Raw genomic sequence first — 18,437 nt, 5'->3', positions numbered from 1 at the left:
AATATGTCATCCCCATTTTCTGATCCCAATCTCACCTTTCAGCTTTTCATCACATTCTCAAACCACCTTATTTAATGCCAGAAAATCCTTGTGTTTCAGAATTTCTTTATGCTCTCTGCTTCCACAATCATCTCTGATGACATAATTAGACAGAAAACACAGAGTATAAATGCTTCTGAACTGCAAGAGAGGACAGAGTCATGAAGCCTTAATAATATCACTCTTCAGAAGATCAAATCAATAGCTATGTCACCAGAGGCCCTGCATATCCCATTCACCTCTGTAAACAATAATGCAATGGCCCAAGAATTGCCACCATCCTTTCCTCTAGAATTTTAAAGCAGCACTAGAGGGGAAATAAATAAAAGCATGTTTCTAGGAAAAGTTATAAGACACAATTTTTTAGAACTTTAATTTTCACAGTCAGATGCTATTTTGTTAAATTAGCTCATGTGGTATTTAAAAGCTTAAAGAAGATATCTTTGTAATAAATATACATATATATTCAAAACAGGTCTAAAGGACCAAACCCTAAACAATATCTGCAAGTACAAGTGCCATTACCTAAATGAGATTTATTCTAAATTAATACCGAAGAGGAGTTTATTAGGAATTCATGTCATTTTAGAACTCAACAAAAATTGTTCAATTTTGTATGCTAATTGTTTCCAATTTTCTTTCATAGTGTTAAGATATTCTTAGTTATATGAAATGAAAGATTATTTGATGTGAATCAATGCTACTTTTTATTCAAGCCCTTAGTGGAATAAATTAAGACAATTAAAAATTAAATCTGTAACATCAATATTTCCAAATATGACAATTTCAATTATGAACCTATGAAACAAAATAAAAAGTTATGAAAAATAGAGATATTGGAGTCAACTACAAAATACTACCTATAATGCAGAGTAATCCAAATTATTGTGCTTGGTTTTAAATTTTAGCATATCTGCTTAATATAATGTTTATGTCTATTCAAACCTTATTGAAACACTGACGATCCTACATGCAGGGCAGCAAATGAGACACAGATGTAAAGAACAGGCTTTCTGACTCAGTGGGAGAAGGCAAGGGTGGAATGATTTAAGAAAATAGCACTGAAACATGTGCATTACTATATGTAAAACAAATGACCAGCACAAGTTCCATGCATGAAGCAGGGCACCCAAAGCTGGTGCTCTGGGACAACCTGGAGGGAGGGTGGAGAGGGAGGTGAGAGGGGTGCTCAGGATGGGAGGACACATGTATTCCTGTGGCCAATTCATGTAGACGTATGACAAAAAACACCACAATATTGTAAGGTAATTATCCTCCAAGTAAAATTAAGTAATTAATTTTTCAAAAAGTGCTTCTTTCTTTAGTGCTTCTAGAATTTGGATTTAGATAGATCTTAACAGCTTTACAGAGAAAGGAGTCACAGTTTGAAACACTTAGTAGTATAACTTTTAAGATAAAATGTATGCTTGTGGGCTAAGTTGCTTCAGTTGTGTGCGACTCGTTGTGACCCTATGGACTGTAGCCTGCCAGGCTCCTCTGTACCTTTGTTACATAGTAGGCCAAGAGTTCTCAAATGTATTTAAGTAAGTAATGATTATTCCTAAAACCTCACTGTAATTTTTCCTGTTTATTATTTCTAACAACAAAGTTCCAGATAAATCTATATTTTCCCATCATTCTCAGCAGCATGTAGACACTTTTCTACATAGTGTCTACTATTAGACGCTATTAGACTCCATATCATACTCCACAAAACAAACAGAGCAAAAGGGCCTAATTAATGATGAGTAACTAGGGCCTCCTCTGCACTGTGTGGCAGGCAGGAAAAGTTAAAGCGTCATATTAAGAGCCGGGTGCTTTGAATGAGGGAATAAAAGGAAGGGGAAGAGGGGAGGGAGGAACTGAGGGGGAGAAAACACATAAAGACCAGATTGAGAATTATCAAGGCTTTAGTTATAAGTCTGGTATTATTTACTGAGTCCCCCCAGGGAATAAAATTCTGTTCTCTCTACTTTAGAATCATGATTCATAAAATAAGGGATGCATGTATTTTCAATGGCTTTCCATATCTAACATACCACAGCCCTTCCTGAAGAAAAGTTTCCTGTCTCACAGAAATATGAAGAAACAGCATGTTGTCAGTATACCAATGCCTTCCACCTTTAACTGTTCAGTACAACCTGGTTCTACAAATCATTAATAAATTTCTTACTCTTTATTACAGAAATGATTTTAAATATATCTCTTTTATCTGACAGGCCTGGTAAAACAGGCACATAAATAATTAGTACAAATTATAGCACAGATGACAGAGACATTAACTTTGTGAAGATCCAGATATATGACATCTGTGCTAGACCTTGAAAGACAAATAAAAATCCACCACAGAAAAGGAAGAAGAAAGGGATGCAAGCAGCTAGATAAAATATGGAAAACAGCGAGAGACAGGAAAAATACATAGATTATTCAAAAGTAACAAAAACAGAACAGGAGACAGAACTTGCCAAAGTCAGAAAATAAGAGGATATGGCCAAATTGTGAAGCCTCTTGAAAGGCATGATGACCAACTACTTTCAATGAAAGTGAAAGTGAAAGTGAAATTGAAGTCGCTCAGTCGTGTTCAACTCTTTGCGACCCCGTGGACTGTAGCCTACCAGGCTCCTCTGTCCATGGGATTTTCTAGGCAATAGTACTGGAGTGGATTGCCATTTCCTTCTCCAACTTTCAATGAAAGAGAAATTAAAACGTAGAATATTTTCCTAAAATGAAATATATAAAACTGCTATCAGGATTTACATAATAAGTGACTTTATGGCATCCTAGATGAAGCATCAAACACGTGAATGAAGCCATTTAAAATGTGTGGCCTTCTTAAATCACTGTGAACCAGTGACTCCTACATCCCCTGCTTTTAGGAACATGAGAATCTTTCACAATTTTTCTATTCCTGCCCCATGTATGTTGTATACATGAGGAACAATGGCGTCTTGTTTAATTTTTAGTTCTCCAGATCAAGGAGAGCTTTAGCTAGGAAGCTCCATTCACATCCATAAGTGATTTCAATGAAGCTCTTCTGGACTTCAACACAATGTCTTAATGGAATAGATCTTTGGGAGGATGTGGGCCTTTGAGCATGAAAGAGGGGCATTAGTCATGAGAATTAAGAGAGAAGACTGTGGTATACTCTTACACTTGCAGCTTCCTATAAACATACTTCAAGCTATTCAGCCCTTTTGCAGTCCCCTTGTAAACTCACTTTATACCTAGTCATGTGAAAAACTCCCTCTTCAGTCAACCACTATACTCTAAAAATTTTTGAGTCAAATTCTTTAATGACATGAGGCCATATAGAGAGAGGCCCTGGAATATAAGGGATCATCTTAGACATTCCAATCCCTGTCACACTCCCAGCTGAATTCAGCTACATGAGTGACCTCTGTTTATCATAAACAAAAGAATTACCCACATAAGAGACCTGAGAAATCATAAATCACTGTGGCTTTAAGTTATAAATTTTGGGTTATTTTACCTCAATAGCAATAGATCATTGAAACATACAACTCTATATTTATCTCTACTACAAATCAAAATTATTAACAGATCATCATATATTTAAAAATGTTAATAGCTAAGATAGTGTTCTAACACAATAAGCCAGGACAAAAGAAAATGATATAGAAATATTGTTCTTTCTTTTCCCATTATATATACATAAGCATATGGTAACATTTTTATCTGATCTGTACTTTATTTATGTATATTCCAATATTCATGTATATTCTAAAAGAAAAACCTTAAATAATTTACCATCAAGAGTTATACTTTATTCATTTAGGTTATAGATAATTCTGAGATTTGGCTATGAGATAAGTTGTTTGTAGAGAGCAATGAAATCAATAAAAAATTATTATCAGAGGCTAGAAAGGGGCAATATGAAGCATCAAGAACACAAATAAATACTTTAAAATGGAAACCGGTGGTAGTATAATATACCTTCTCTAAAAATGAGGTCCCAACATCAACTTTGTAAATAGCAATTCATTATATTCAACTGAAACCAGGTACATGTATTTTCATGTAATAGTTTTTCATACACTTTATCATTGATTATAACCACTAATTTATTTATCAATAAGGAAGTTAGTAAGCAACAGATTTAGAATCCAATCATAATATTCCAATTTCTTCCATTGCTACAAGCAGATGATGAGCATTTGTACTGCACCCAGCATTTGTACTGTACTCATCTCTGCAATCAAATAAAATAGAATAAAGAATGTAAGCCATAAAAATGAATGAGTCAAGCAGTAGCTCTAGATAAGCCAATAATTATCACTCATCCAAATCATCTTTGCTCAAAAGTGAAGGAATTTTAAAGCATGCAAGTAAGATTGAAATTTCATAGAGCAAACATATTAAGCAAAAAACATCTAGTCATCAATAACTGTCAATACTTTTAATTATGTGATCAACACCATAAAGTATACTTAAGAATCCAACAATACATTAAAAAGATCATACACCATGACCAAGTGGGCTTTATCCCAGGGATGCAAGGATTCTTCAATATCCGCAAATCAATCAATGTAATTCACCACATTAACAAATTGAAAAATAAAAACCATATGATTATCTCAATAGATGCAGAGAAGGCCTTTGACAAAATTCAACATCCATTTATGATAAAAACTCTCCAGAAAGCAGGAATAGAAGGAACATACCTCAACATAATAAAAGCTATCTATGACAAACCCACAGCAAACATTATCCTCAATGGTGAAAAATTGAAAGCATTTCCGCTAAAGTCAGGAACAAGACAAGGGTGTCCACTTTCACCGCTACTATTCAACATAGTTCTGGAAGTTTTGGCCACAGCAATTAGAGCAGAAAAAGAAATAAAAGGAATCCAAATTGGAAAAGAAGAAGTAAAACTCTCACTGTTTGCAGATGACATGATCCTCTACATGGAAAACCCTAAAGACTCCACCAGAAAATTACTAGAGCTAATCAATGAATATAGTAAAGTTGCAGGATATAAAATCAACACACAGAAATCCCTTGCATTCCTATACACGAATAATGAGAAAGTAGAAAAAGAAATTAAGGAAACACTTCCATTCACCATTGCAACGAAAAGAATAAAATACTTAGGAATATATCTACCTAAAGAAACTAAAGACCTATATATAGAAAACTATAAAACACTGATGAAAGAAATCAAAGAGGACACTAGCAGATGGAGAAATATACCATGTTCATGGATTGGAAGAATCAATATAGTGAAAATGAGTATACTACCCAAAGCAATTTACAAATTCAATGCAATCCCTATCAAGCTACTAGCAACATTTTTCACAGAACTAGAACAAATAATTTCAAGATTTGTATGGAAATACAAAAAACCTCGAATAGCCAAAGCAATCTTGAGAAAGAAGAATGGAACTGGAGGAATCAACTTGCCTGACTTCAGGCTCTACTACAAAGCCACAGTCATCAAGACAGTATGGTACTGGCACAAAGACAGACATATAGATCAATGGAACAAAATAGAAAGCCCAGAGATAAATCCACACACATATGGACACCTTATCTTTGACAAAGGAGGCAAGAATATACAATGGAGTAAAGACAATCTCTTTAACAAGTGGTGCTGGGAAAACTGGTCAACCACTTGTAAAAGAATGAAACTAGATCACTTTCTAACACCGCACACAAAAATAAACTCAAAATGGATTAAAGATCTAAATGTAAGACCAGAAACTATAAAACTCCTAGAGGAGAACATAGGCAAAACACTCTCAGACATAAATCACAGCAGGATCCTCTATGATCCACCTCCCAGAATTCTGGAAATAAAAGCAAAAATAAACAAATGGGATCTAATTAAAATTAAAAGCTTCTGCACAACAAAGGAAAATATAAGCAAGGTGAAAAGACAGCCTTCTGAATGGGAGAAAATAATAGCAAATGAAGCAACTGACAAACAACTAATCTCAAAAATATACAAACAACTTCTGCAGCTCAATTCCAGAAAAATAAACGACCCAATCCAAAAATGGGCCAAAGAACTAAATAGACATTTCTCCAAAGAAGACATACGGATGGCTAACAAACACATGAAAAGTTGCTCAACATCACTCATTATTAGAGAAATGCAAATCAAAACCACAATGAGGTACCACTTCACACCAGTCAGAATGGCTGTGATCCAAAAATCTGCAAGCAATAAATTCTGGAGAGGGTGTGGAGAAAAGGGAACCCTCCTACACTGTTGGTGGGGATGCAAACTAGTACAGCCACTATGGAGAACAGTGTGGAGATTCCTTAAAAAATTGCAAATAGAACTACCTTATGACCCAGCAATCCCACTGCTGGGCATACACACTGAGGAAACCAGAATTGAAAGAGACACATGTACCCCAATGTTCATCGCAGCACTGTTTATAATAGCTAGGACATGGAAACAACCTAGATGTCCATCAGCAGATGAATGGATAAGAAAGCAGTGGTACATATACACAATGGAGTATTACTCAGCCGTTAAAAAGAATTCATTTGAATCAGTTCTGATGAGATGGATGAAACGGGAGCCGATTATACAGAGTGAAGTAAGCCAGAAAGAAAAACACCAATACAGTATACTAACACATATATATGGAATTTAGGAAGATGGCAATGACGACCTTGTATGCAAGACAGGGAAAGAGACACAGATGTGTATAATGGACTTTTGGACTCAGAGGGAGAGGGAGAGGGTGGGATGATTTGGGAGAATGACATTCTAACATGTATACTATCATGTAAGAATTGAATCGCCAGTCTATGTCTGATGCAGGATACAGCATGCTTGGAGCTGGTGCATGGGGATGACCCAGAGAGATGTTATGGGGAGGGAGGTGGGAGGGGGGTTCATGTTTGGGAACGCATGTAAGAATTAAAGATTTTAAAATTTAAAAAAATAAAAAAAATTAAAAATTAAACATTTTAAATCTTAAAAAAAATAAATAAATCCATAGATAACTATTCTTTAAATAATTTAAAACTTTATTATTTTTACCAATACTCAGCTTCTAACTAAGACAAAGTATGATAACCTTACATGGTTAGTATATGCAATATGTTTTATGCTTGGCTATTATTGCCTTCTTAATCTCATTAAAAAATGATCCATACATGTGAATTTTTCTTTAGTGCATTTTCCAATGTAATTTACAGTGCCTCTTAAAAGATTCATTTCCAACTAATTTTTGTTTCATTCTAAATCCTTGCTATATATGAAAAAAATTGAATTAATTATACATAAAGCTTCAATGAAATATATTTTAATGTTTAGATAGTGAAGAAAAGTAGGCTTATACTTTATAAAAATACACTACAGGCTTTGCATAAAACCGTATTTTCAAATGACCTAACATAGTCATATATTGATGGCTTTAGTGAACTTTTCAGCATTCAAGAACTCAAGTGTTTTATAAATAGATAAAACATTAAAAAATTCACATATGTCCCTATATAGAAACAAATGTTTTTCTTATTTTCATCCTTTATAATGGGTAGGAACATAACATCACCAAAAAAGTCAGAAAATTCAATATGATTGATGCTACAGAAAACAAAACAAAAAAATCCTTAAATAATTTACCATTGAGAGGAAAAATATCTTCTATGCTATTATTTACCAAACATTACTTTCATTTCTTTATTTGTATTTTGATTGAGTCCTATACCCAAATGTAATGGGTATGATTTATTTTTATCAGGCATTATGCACAAAATTTTAAGTATATATATATATTTATTAGATTAATAAGCCTTCATAAAGTGATTCACACAAAAAACTTTTCATGTTTAAAATTATAAATATGTCATTATCATAAAACATGAAAGGTATGGTTTTAAACTTAATAGCATTTCAGTGTGTTAATACTTCCTAACAATTAGATTTTGCACAAATAGTGCTATCTAAACAAACAAACAAAAAATAATGTGTTATATGGTAGGAAATTATATTTAATAGTAGCAAAGGATAAATTAAGCTCTGATACACTCAGTACTCAATTACAAAACATATAACATTCCTATAAACTATCTTGTATGTTGTAAAATGTATAATTATTCTTATGCATACATATGAATTCCTCATTAATTTAAATATAATTTCAGCTTATCTGGGTACTAAATTATTACAGCTCAACAGGAAAGAATTATTTTCAAACTGTCATATTCTCTATGAACCACCAAAACATGAAAGTTAAGCAAATACCTGCTTTGAATTCCTTTTGCTTTTTGTTGTTGCTATTGATGTTGTTTTCCTTTACAAAAATCAAGTGAATACAGCAATTCATACAGCAACTACTCTACTGAAGGCAGAATGGAAGAACATTTGTCATGGTATATAACTTATTTAACATTTTAATACACTATTCCTAGGTGGGACGAAAATCAGAAATTATCTTACAGTTAATATGAGTTCATTTCTTGCACAATTAATTCCTCCAGGAATAATAATCCAAAATGTATTAACTGAAAATAAATATATTTATGTTGAAAAAAGCCATCATTTGAATGCATGAATAATTATTTAAATGTGTTTTTCTTACCATGGCAAGAACCTTCAATTTCTTCATATCCTGTACTGCAGATACATCTTCCAAGAGGAACCAGCCAATCTCCATCAGCTCCACAATAGAGCTTAGGAGTGTCACGCTCTTCTGCACTCTTCACACAGGAGCCCCTTACTTCAACCAAGGAGGAAGAATCAACCCTTGGGATAGTGTCTGGAAACACGGCCAGGTTACGAACAGTAAAGGGGCATTTTTTGTAGAAAACACGGACTGAAACTAGGGCAATGCATGCCCCGATGTCTTGAAAAGCCAGATAAAATCCTTTCCTTTCTATAGGCCCCAACTCACGAATCTCAGTGTTGAGTTTGAGGATGCGATCACCCAAATCCATCTGGGTAAAACTTTCATCAGCAGCAATTGTGTCAATCTTTGTATACTGGCTTGGCTTGAATTTAATTCCATGGGACTCATCTGATTCCACATAATATAGATTAAACGTTTCTTTGCAAGTCCCCAAGACCCACGGGATGCTATTACAATCCCTCAGTGTAAACTTCATCTCCACGTAAATTTTCTGAGCTGCATCACGAGAGATCCAGTTTGTACGAAGCCAGTTGTTTTGGTTTGGCTCCATCACATTGCATACCTGGTATGTGTGAATGGGCCTGTTGTGTTCATCCATTTCAGTGATGGCATCCCACTGCAAAAAAGAAAAAAAAGAAATGATTATAAAACCACAGTGGTTAAACATCTATGATTACCTCCAAAATTTTCTGTTTTACTGAAAGAAAAAAGAATAAAAAGGACACAAGTGAAGTAAAGCAACAGTGGTACAGGATTTTAACAAGGAGCCTTTCATTTCAGAAAGGGTTCTGAGCATACCAGCTGTCCTGGTATGAACCTTACCTTCTTACATGTTAGTTGCAACATCAAGGGACACTTATTTATCCTCTAACTTCTCTGGTGGCTCAGATGGTAAAGAATCTGCCTGTAATGCAGGAGATCCTAGTTTGAATCCTAGGTTGGAAAGATCCCCTGAAGAAGGGAATGGCCACCCACTCTAGTATTCTTGACTGGAGAACTTCCATGGACAGAGGAGCATGGCGGGCTATAGTTCGTGGGGTTGCAAAGAGCCAGACATGACTGAGTTAGTGACTAACATTTTCATTTTCACTTTTCTCCTCAACTATAAAATGAAGCTTATTGTATAGTACCTGTTTCATAGGTTTGTTGTGAAGTACAAATTAATTAATATATGTAAAGAACTTTAAGTGGTTTCTAGTACTCTATGCTCAGTTGCTCACTCGCTCACTCATATCCTACTCTTTGCGACCCCCTGGACTGTAGCCCACCAGGCTCCTCTGTACGTGGGATACTTCAGACAAGAATACTGAAGTGGGTAACCATTTCCTTCTCCACTAGTACTCTATAACCAGCCTAAAATAGCATCTACTATGTGATCAAATAACTAGACCAATGATAAATGCACTCCAGTTAACCATTTGTCTTCATATTCAATTTGCCACAAATTGAAGTTTATTTTTCAGTATTCAGTTAAATATATACATGTCTATTTTGATAGAAAATGTGTACATAGACTTCCCAGGTAGCGCTAGTGATAAAGAACTCGACTGTCAAACGCAGGAGACAAAAGAGACATGGGCTCAATCCTTGGGTCGGGAAGATCCCCTGGAGAAGGAAGTGGCAACCCACTCCAGTATCATTGCCTGGAGAATCCCATGGACAGAGGAGCCTTAAGAAATACTTAAGTATTATTCTGAATACTAGGATTGCAGTAGTGAACAAGCTGAATAAAAGCTCCCTGCCTTCAAGGATCTTATTTAGAGTGGGGAGAGGCAATAAAAATTGTAAATTACTCAACTGAACAATATGGTAGAAAGTACAATGGAAAAAAAAATAAGACAGAGAGATGGGGGGAAGAGGCCTGAAATTACAATGTGGCCAGAGAAGGCCTTCCTGAGGTTCTGACATTTAAGTAACATCTTAGAAGTGAGATAGTGAAGAGGAAATAGTACCAATCCCTGAGGTAGGAGTGTATAGATATGTTTTAGGAACAGTTTGAATGGCACTTAACAGAGAGGCAAACATGGTACAAAAAAGCTTTTGTAAGAATTGGAAACACCTTGGTTTTTGCTCTGAGCTAGATCACTGAATTATCTTCACTTCTGTGTTTACATACAAGAATTCTGCCACTTATATGAATAGAAAAATCTTGTTTATCCTTTTTTTTTTAAGTTTCAGTAAAAATATTTGAGCACATTGAAATTAACTGGCATTGTCATTATTTATAAATCTAATATCACATACTTTTATATTACAATTTAGATTGTAATTATATTTGTTTAATGAAACTTAAAACAAATTTCAATAAAACAAAAACATTTTGGTAACCTTACATTCTTTTTGGAAAACATAATATTTTTATTAAGGTACAATGGAAATGATAAGCTGTTTTCTACCGTGAATAAGTATTCTATTCTAGACACCATACGTCAATGCTTTATAATAAGATTGTTTAACTCATCTAGTTTGCAGCTTCTTATTTTAGTTGGATGTAGAGAGTTATCTAACCAAGACTGGTGGAATGTCAATTGGTATAGTTTCTAACAGAATAGCCACTTCTCAGTCTACTGGATTGTTACATCATATAATTTCCACTTTAAAATTCCACAAATAAACAATTCATTTTATCAACTCCAGGAACTTAAAAACAATTCCGTATCTAAAATTTCATTTGTAATTTTGCTTGCTTTAAATTCAGAAGGTATTTTCCAGAGACAATGAGTTCCTTTAGAAGCATGGATATAATTTTTGCAAAATACACCCATGACTTATCAATGGTGATCCAACATCTCAAAGAGGGCCATGTATCTAAGTGTCTTTCATTCTAGCATACTACAGTAGCATACTACTCTTTTACACTTAAATTTAAAGACAAACCAGCACTATTAAAGCTCGTTCAATATGGTAAGCTAACCATTAAGAATATAAATAGACAAGATACAAATAATAAAACCTGAGGAAAAAATATCAAAATAAGTGTTTGAAATTCTATGCATTCTAACCATTGAGGAGCTTCTAAAGTACTTATTCAGATCATTCTTGTTTTAGATAAATCTCTAATCAAAATTGATTTTGTTTCACAGGGAATGTATGTAATTTGGCACAGTGGTAAAAAATCCTCCTGCCAATGCAGGAGGCACAAGAGACACAGGTTCAATCTCTGGGTGGGGAAGATACCCTGGAGTAGGAAATGGCAACCCGCATCAGTATTTCTGCATAGAGAATTCCAGTCCATGGGGTTGCAAAGCGTCAGAAATGACTGAACACAAAGCATACACACTGCATCCTCCACTCTAAAAGTATAGAGATCTACAGTCAATAATTTCTGTTTGAATAACTACATTTTAACAACTTCAGACTATACCCCTTCCTATTAAAAAAAGTATTAACCATGCTCTCAATCAATTTTCCTAAAATAGGAGACTAACTAAAATGTGAAAAACTATATCTGTAACAAAAAGTTCTGAAATCATCAGGCTTCCCAGGAGGTGCCAGTGGTAAAGAACCTGTCTACCAATGCAGGAGATGTAAGAGATGAGGATGCAATCTCTGGGTCAGGAAGATCCCCTGGAAGAGGGCATGGCAATCCACCCCAGTATTCATGCCTGGACAGTCCCATAGACAGAGGAGCCTGGCGGGCTACAGTCCAAAGGATCATAAAGAGAAAACATTCTGAAATTATCACATATATTTATTTTAAAATACATTGGGTTTGGAAAAAACGTTTAGATGGAAAGAAAGCTCACGAATTAGAAGCATAAGACATTCATACACTGAGTCAGAACTAATCTGAACCAGGAGATAAGGAAATAGCAAAATACATGTAAACACTGAGAAATGTGGTTCTTTTCAAAGCACTGCATGACGATGCTTAACAAAATGGGACATAATTTTCTATGATAAATTTATGATGTCTGAGAAACAACAGTGAATTTTCTCTTTAATTAAAGAAAAAGAAATCAATTAAAAAGAAAGAAAAAGAGATTAGAATGAGATTCAGTTATCAAAACAGCCAAAACGGATCAACTGCTACATTTCTTCTTACACAAGAATATTGAAAGTGATTTAAATTATATTTTTGAATTTGAATATGATCAAAATAAGAACATGAATAAACTCAAGATTGGTATAAGATCTAAAGTGCTAAAAAATTCATAAAAATATATTATCATTGGTGTATATATAAATGGTATCATATTTAAATCACAATGTATCTTTGGAAATACTGTATTACAAAAGTGATGTTTCCATTTAGTTATATAACTGTCAGTTATAATTTCCAAGTATTAAAATAAATAGGGCCTCTAAAAGTGTAAGAACCAAGGAAAGAATGGTGGTATGAGGGCTCATATACCAAATATCTAACTATTTTTAAATAATAATTCACTCTTCAAATAAGATCAAACTGTAAGCATGCTTGATTTGCCTACTTTAGAAAGATACTGGAAGGTTAGGTTTAAATTTAAAATACTTAGACTTCTCAGAATTTCAGGCTAGCATGTGGAAGCCCATCCAGAGCCAACTCCTAGGTTTAGTCAACCCCATTTCTATTACCTTATCTAACTCCAGGTAAATCCCATATCATGAAGGGCTTCACAGAAGTACATATATGAGTTATAACACTACTGTAAATTAACTCTACTTCAATTAATAAAAAGGTTAAAAAATCTCAATTTGGAGTAAAATGCACTGTAATTACTCTTTAATATAAAAGAGTTAAATATATTATAAAAACTTTTATGTTCTGTTCATTACTGGGTAGTTAATGTAAACGTGTGCCTCAACACTCTTCTGCCACATAAAGTTCTCCACGGATCCTACAGATCCTATGTTAATAAATTCAGTTCAGTTCAGTCACTCAGTCGTATCCAACTATTTGTAACCCCATGGACTGCAGCATGCCAGGCCTCCCTGTTCACTCCCAGAGCTTACCCAAACTCATGTCCATTGAGTCGGTGATGCCATCCAACCATCTCATCTTCTGTCATCCCCTTCTCCTCCTGCCTTCAATCTTTCCCAGCATCAGGGTCTTTTCAAAAGAGTCAGTTCTTTGCATCAGGTGGCCAAAGTATTGGAGTTTCAACTTCAGCATCAGTCCTTCCAATGAATATTCAGGACTGGTTTCCTTTAGGATGGACTGGTTGGATCTCTTTGCAGTCCAAGGGACTCTCCAGAGTCTTATCCAACAGCACAATTCAAAGGCATCAGTTATTCAATGCTCAGCTTTCGTTACAGTCCAACTCTTACATCCATACATGACTATTGGAAAAACCATAGCTTTGACTAGATGGACCTTTGTTAGCAAAGTAATGTCTCTGCTTTTTAATATGCTGTCTAAGTTTGTTATAGTTTTTCTTCCAAGGAGCAAGCGTCTTTTAATTTCATGGCTGCAGTCACCATCTGCAGTGATTTTGGAGCACCCCCCTGCCAAATAAAGTCTGTCACTGTTTCCATTGTTTCCTCATCTATTTGCAAAGAAGTGATGGGACAGGATGCCATGATCTTAGTTTTCTGAATGTTGAGTTTTAAGCCAACTTTTTCACTCTCCTATTTCATTGTCATCAAGTGGCTTTTTAGTTCTTCTTCTCTTTATGCCATAAGGGTGGTGTATATTTGCATATCAGAGGTTATTGATATTTCTCCCAGCAATCTTGATTCCAGCTTGTGCTTCAGCCAGCCTGACATGTCGCATGATATACTCTGCATATAAGTTAAATAAGTGGGGTGACAATAGACAGCCTTGATATACTCCTCTTCCAATTTGGAACCAGTCTAGTGTTCCATGTCTGGTTCTAACTGTTGCTTCTTGACCTCCATACAGATTTCTAAGGAGGCAAGTAAGGTGGTCTGGTATTCCAATTCTTGAAGAATTTTCCACAGTTTTTTGTGATCCACACAGTCAAAGGCTTTGGCATAGTCAATAAAGCAGAAATAGATGTTTTTCTGGAACTCTCTTGCTTTTTCAATGATCCAGCAGATATTGACAATTTGATGTCTGGTTCCTCTGCCTTTTCTAATTCCAACTTGAATTTCTAGAAGTTCATGGTTCACGTACTGTTGTGGCCTGGATTGGAGAATTCTGAGAATTACTTTGCTAGTGTATGAGATGAGTGCAATTGTGTGATAGTTTGAGCATTCTTTGGCATTGCTTTTGACCTGCTTCATTTTGTACTCCAAGCCAAATTTGCTTGTTATTCCAGATATCTCTTGACTTCCTATTTGCATTCCAGTCCCCTACAATTAAAAGGAAATCTTTTTTGGGTTTTAGTTCTAAAAGGTGTTGTACGTCTTCATAGAACCATTCAACTTCAGCTTCTTCAGCATTACTGGTTGTGGCATAGACTTGGATTACTGTGATACTGAATGGTTTGCCTTAGAAACAAACAGAGATCATTCTATCATTTTTGAGATTGCATCCAAGTATTGCATTTCAGACTCTTGTTGACTGTAATGGCTATTCCATTTCTTCTAAGGGATTGTTGCCCATAGTAATAGATACAATTTTCATCTGAGTTAAATTTACCCATTCCACTCAATTTTAGTTTGCTGATTCCTAAAATGTCGATGTTTACCCTTGCCATCTCCTGTTTGACCACTTCCAACCTGCCTTGATTCATGGACCTAACATTCTAGGTTCCTATGCTATGTTGCTCTTTACAGCACTGGACTTAAATTCCAGCACAAGTTATATGTATAATTGAGTGTTGTTTTTGCTTTGGCTCTGTCTCTTCATTCTTTCTGGAATTATGTCTCCACTGATCTCCAGTAGCATACAAACCTGGGAAGTTCATCTTTCAGTGTCCTATCTTTTTGCCTTTTTCATGCTGTTCATGGGGTTCTCAAGGCAAGAATACCGAAATGTTTTGCCATCCCCTTCTCCAGTGGACCACGTTTTGTCAGAACTTTCCACCATGACTCATCCATCTTGGGTGGCCCTAGATGGCATGGCTCATAGTTTCATTGAGTTAGTCAAGGCTGTGATCAAATTGGTTAGTTTTCTGTGATTGTGGTTTTCAGTCTGCCTGCCCTCTGCTGGAGAAGGATAAGAGGCTAATGCAAGCTTCCTGATGGGACAGACTGACTGAGGGGGAAACTGGGTCTTGTTCTGATGGGTAGAACCATGCTCAGTAAATCTTTAATCCAATTTTCTGTTGATGGGCAGGGCTGTGTTCCGTCCCTGTTATTTGACCTGAGGCCAAACTATGGCGGAGGTAATGAAGATAATGGTGACCTCCTTCAAAAGGTGCCATGCAAGCACTGCTACACTCAGTGAACCCAACCTTGCAGCAGACCACCACCAATCCATGCCTCTGCCGGAGACTCCTAGACACTCATGGGCAAGTCCGGGTCAGTCACTTGCGGGGTCACTGGTCCTTTCTTCTGGGTCCTGGTGCACACAAGGTTTTGTCTGTACCCTCCAAGAGTCTGTTTCCCAGTCCTGTGTAAGTTCTGGCAGCTCTATGGTAGGGTTGATGGTGACATTCTCCAAGAGGGCTTATGCCATACCTGGGTCTACTGCACCCAGAGCCCCTGCCCTTGAAGAACACAGTTTAGGCTCAGTCTCTGTGGGGTCTCTGGGTCCTGATGCACTAGGTTTGTTTGAGTCATCTGAGCATCTCTATTGGGTATAGGGTTTGATTCTCAATGTGATTTCACCCCTTCTATCATCTTGCTGGAGCTTCTCCTTTGCCCTTGGATGTGGGGTATCTTTTTTTTGGATCCAACATTCTCCTGTTGATGGTTGTTCAGCAGTGAGTTATAATTTTGGAGTTCTCATAGGAGAAGATGAGCACACTTCCTTCTACTCTGCATTCTTGGAGTCAGTTTATAGTATATATTAAATTCCATAACATGAATGAAGAAATTAGATACAAGAACTGCTTGCTCTTACTGGACTTATAATATTTTAAGGTAACAAATTATGAAAATATAATCGATAGCACAGAATTGAATATAAGAAATAAACCATATATATAGTAAACAGAATAAGTGTAGAAAGGACAGCAACCCTTGTGAACAGGGGTGGCTTGGCAGGTTTGGTCAAGACAGAGACTTAAAGAATTACAGGATTCAGTAAAGCAGAGGGAGAAGAGTATATAAAAAAATAATGTTTAACACTAATCTATATGCATATAATTTTTGGCAGCACAGTCCTATACTACTTATATCTAGTGAGTAAAAGTTTTTGCCCCTATTTAAAACAAAAACAAACATACATGTACTTATTCTCCAGCTGTGAAACATTTTGGAGTACAGGCTTCGGTTAAACAAGAATCAGTTGTAGACCAAAGTGTTCATTCTTTCATAAACTTCAAGGGCACATTGGATTCCTGAGGGCAACTATTTGTATCCTAAATTTATAATGTTAAAGCTTGCCCACAAATGTTAACATATTTGGTCCTCATCAATCTGATAAACTGAGACTGATATTTTCATGTTCATGTTACTGATATAGGATTCAATACTTAGGAATTGCATGGGCCATTGACTGGAACCAGGCCCTCTAACTTTATTTTCTGCCTTTCATGATGTTTTGCTGGTGTCTTATTGGCCTCTCCCAGGTCTAGCCAGTTTTTAGAGACAGCAAAAAGCTCTGGGCCTAGAGCATATCTTTCATATGCAAATCAACCAAACTTGAATCTATAGGTCCAACTAGCTTCTTATTTAACCCTCACACACCAAACCAGTATTTCTTCTATCTTAAATCATCCCAAGATCAGGTACCAGGCCACCAGAGACCACTCTGTAGCCCAAAGCCTGTAGGAGACTCGCCAATCCTTAATTGCTTACTCTGTTCTACCTTGCATTTCCCACAGCAACTCTAATAAAGGCTCTGGCTCAGGTTTTCCTATCATGCCTGTCTTCTGTCATTTGACCAAGACCCATTCCTTTGCCTGTGGCCCTCTGTGGCATTGACAACCTCCTTCCAAGAACCTGTGAGTATAATCAACTTCTTTCCAAGTGTAATTCTTGTTTCCTCCTATGACCACACTGACGTTACCATACCATTATCCAGCATGTACATTCCTAGAACAAACAGCTATATGGTTTATGACATATTCTTCCTGGTAACCCTTTGGAAGACAACTTGCTTAATTAAAAGCTTTTGTTGAGTAAGACATTCCAAGCTACAAAGTTTTTCTATTCATCACATGTAATCCTCTGCTTGATCCAAAGAAACCTATTCATACGATGACTATTAGACAGAAGTTCTCTGTATCCAGCCACAAAAGCAGATACTGTTCGTAAGATATTCTACCCCTGGAAGCATGTATTAAAGTAATTAAACAAGGAAGCTATTAGACTGAAGTAGCTTATGCTTTGACAGTCTATCTGAGCAAATCCAAACCTAAGCTACAGTGAAAGAAAGTGAAAGTGTTAGTCGCTCAGTTGTATCCAATTCTTTTCGACCCCATGGACTGTAGCCCACCAGGCTCCTCTGTCCATGGGATTCTCCAGAGAAGAATACTGGAGAGGGTTACCATTTCATTCTCCGGGGAATCTTCCGAACCCAGGGATCAAATCCAGGTCTCCCGCATTGTAGGCAGGTTCTTTATAATCCGAGCCACCAGGGAAGCCAAAGCTATAGTAATTTCATATAAATGCACCAAGAAAATAAAATAAAAACCTAAGACCAACCAATCGCAAACAGCCAACCAGCCTCTCCCAAATAAGGTATTCACTTAAGTTATAGCCAATCAAGTGATTCCCTTGCTTTGCTTCTATGTCTGCTATACATAGCTGCTGTTGGAAGAGTAAGCCTAAACATTTTTCATTTGATGTTGTCTG

At 36.0% G+C, this 18,437-nt stretch overlaps 1 protein-coding gene across 1 annotated transcript in view; it reads right to left on the bottom strand.

Annotated features, from left to right (window-relative positions):
- The window catches only part of EPHA6 (EPH receptor A6), a 970,250-nt gene that overhangs the window by 764,970 nt on the left and 186,843 nt on the right, over nt 1-18,437 (bottom strand). Inside the window, exon 3 of the mRNA XM_013972057.2 lies at nt 8,601-9,264. Coding sequence (XP_013827511.1) covers nt 8,601-9,264 — 664 coding nt within the window. The remainder of the gene's footprint in view (nt 1-8,600; nt 9,265-18,437) is intronic.

The sequence above is a fragment of the Capra hircus genome, chromosome 1 (assembly GCF_001704415.2).
Source record: "Capra hircus breed San Clemente chromosome 1, ASM170441v1, whole genome shotgun sequence".
Lineage (NCBI taxonomy): Eukaryota > Metazoa > Chordata > Mammalia > Artiodactyla > Bovidae > Capra > Capra hircus.
Note: the sequence above shows the minus strand (reverse complement) of the source record. Positions and strands in the feature narration are given on the sequence as shown.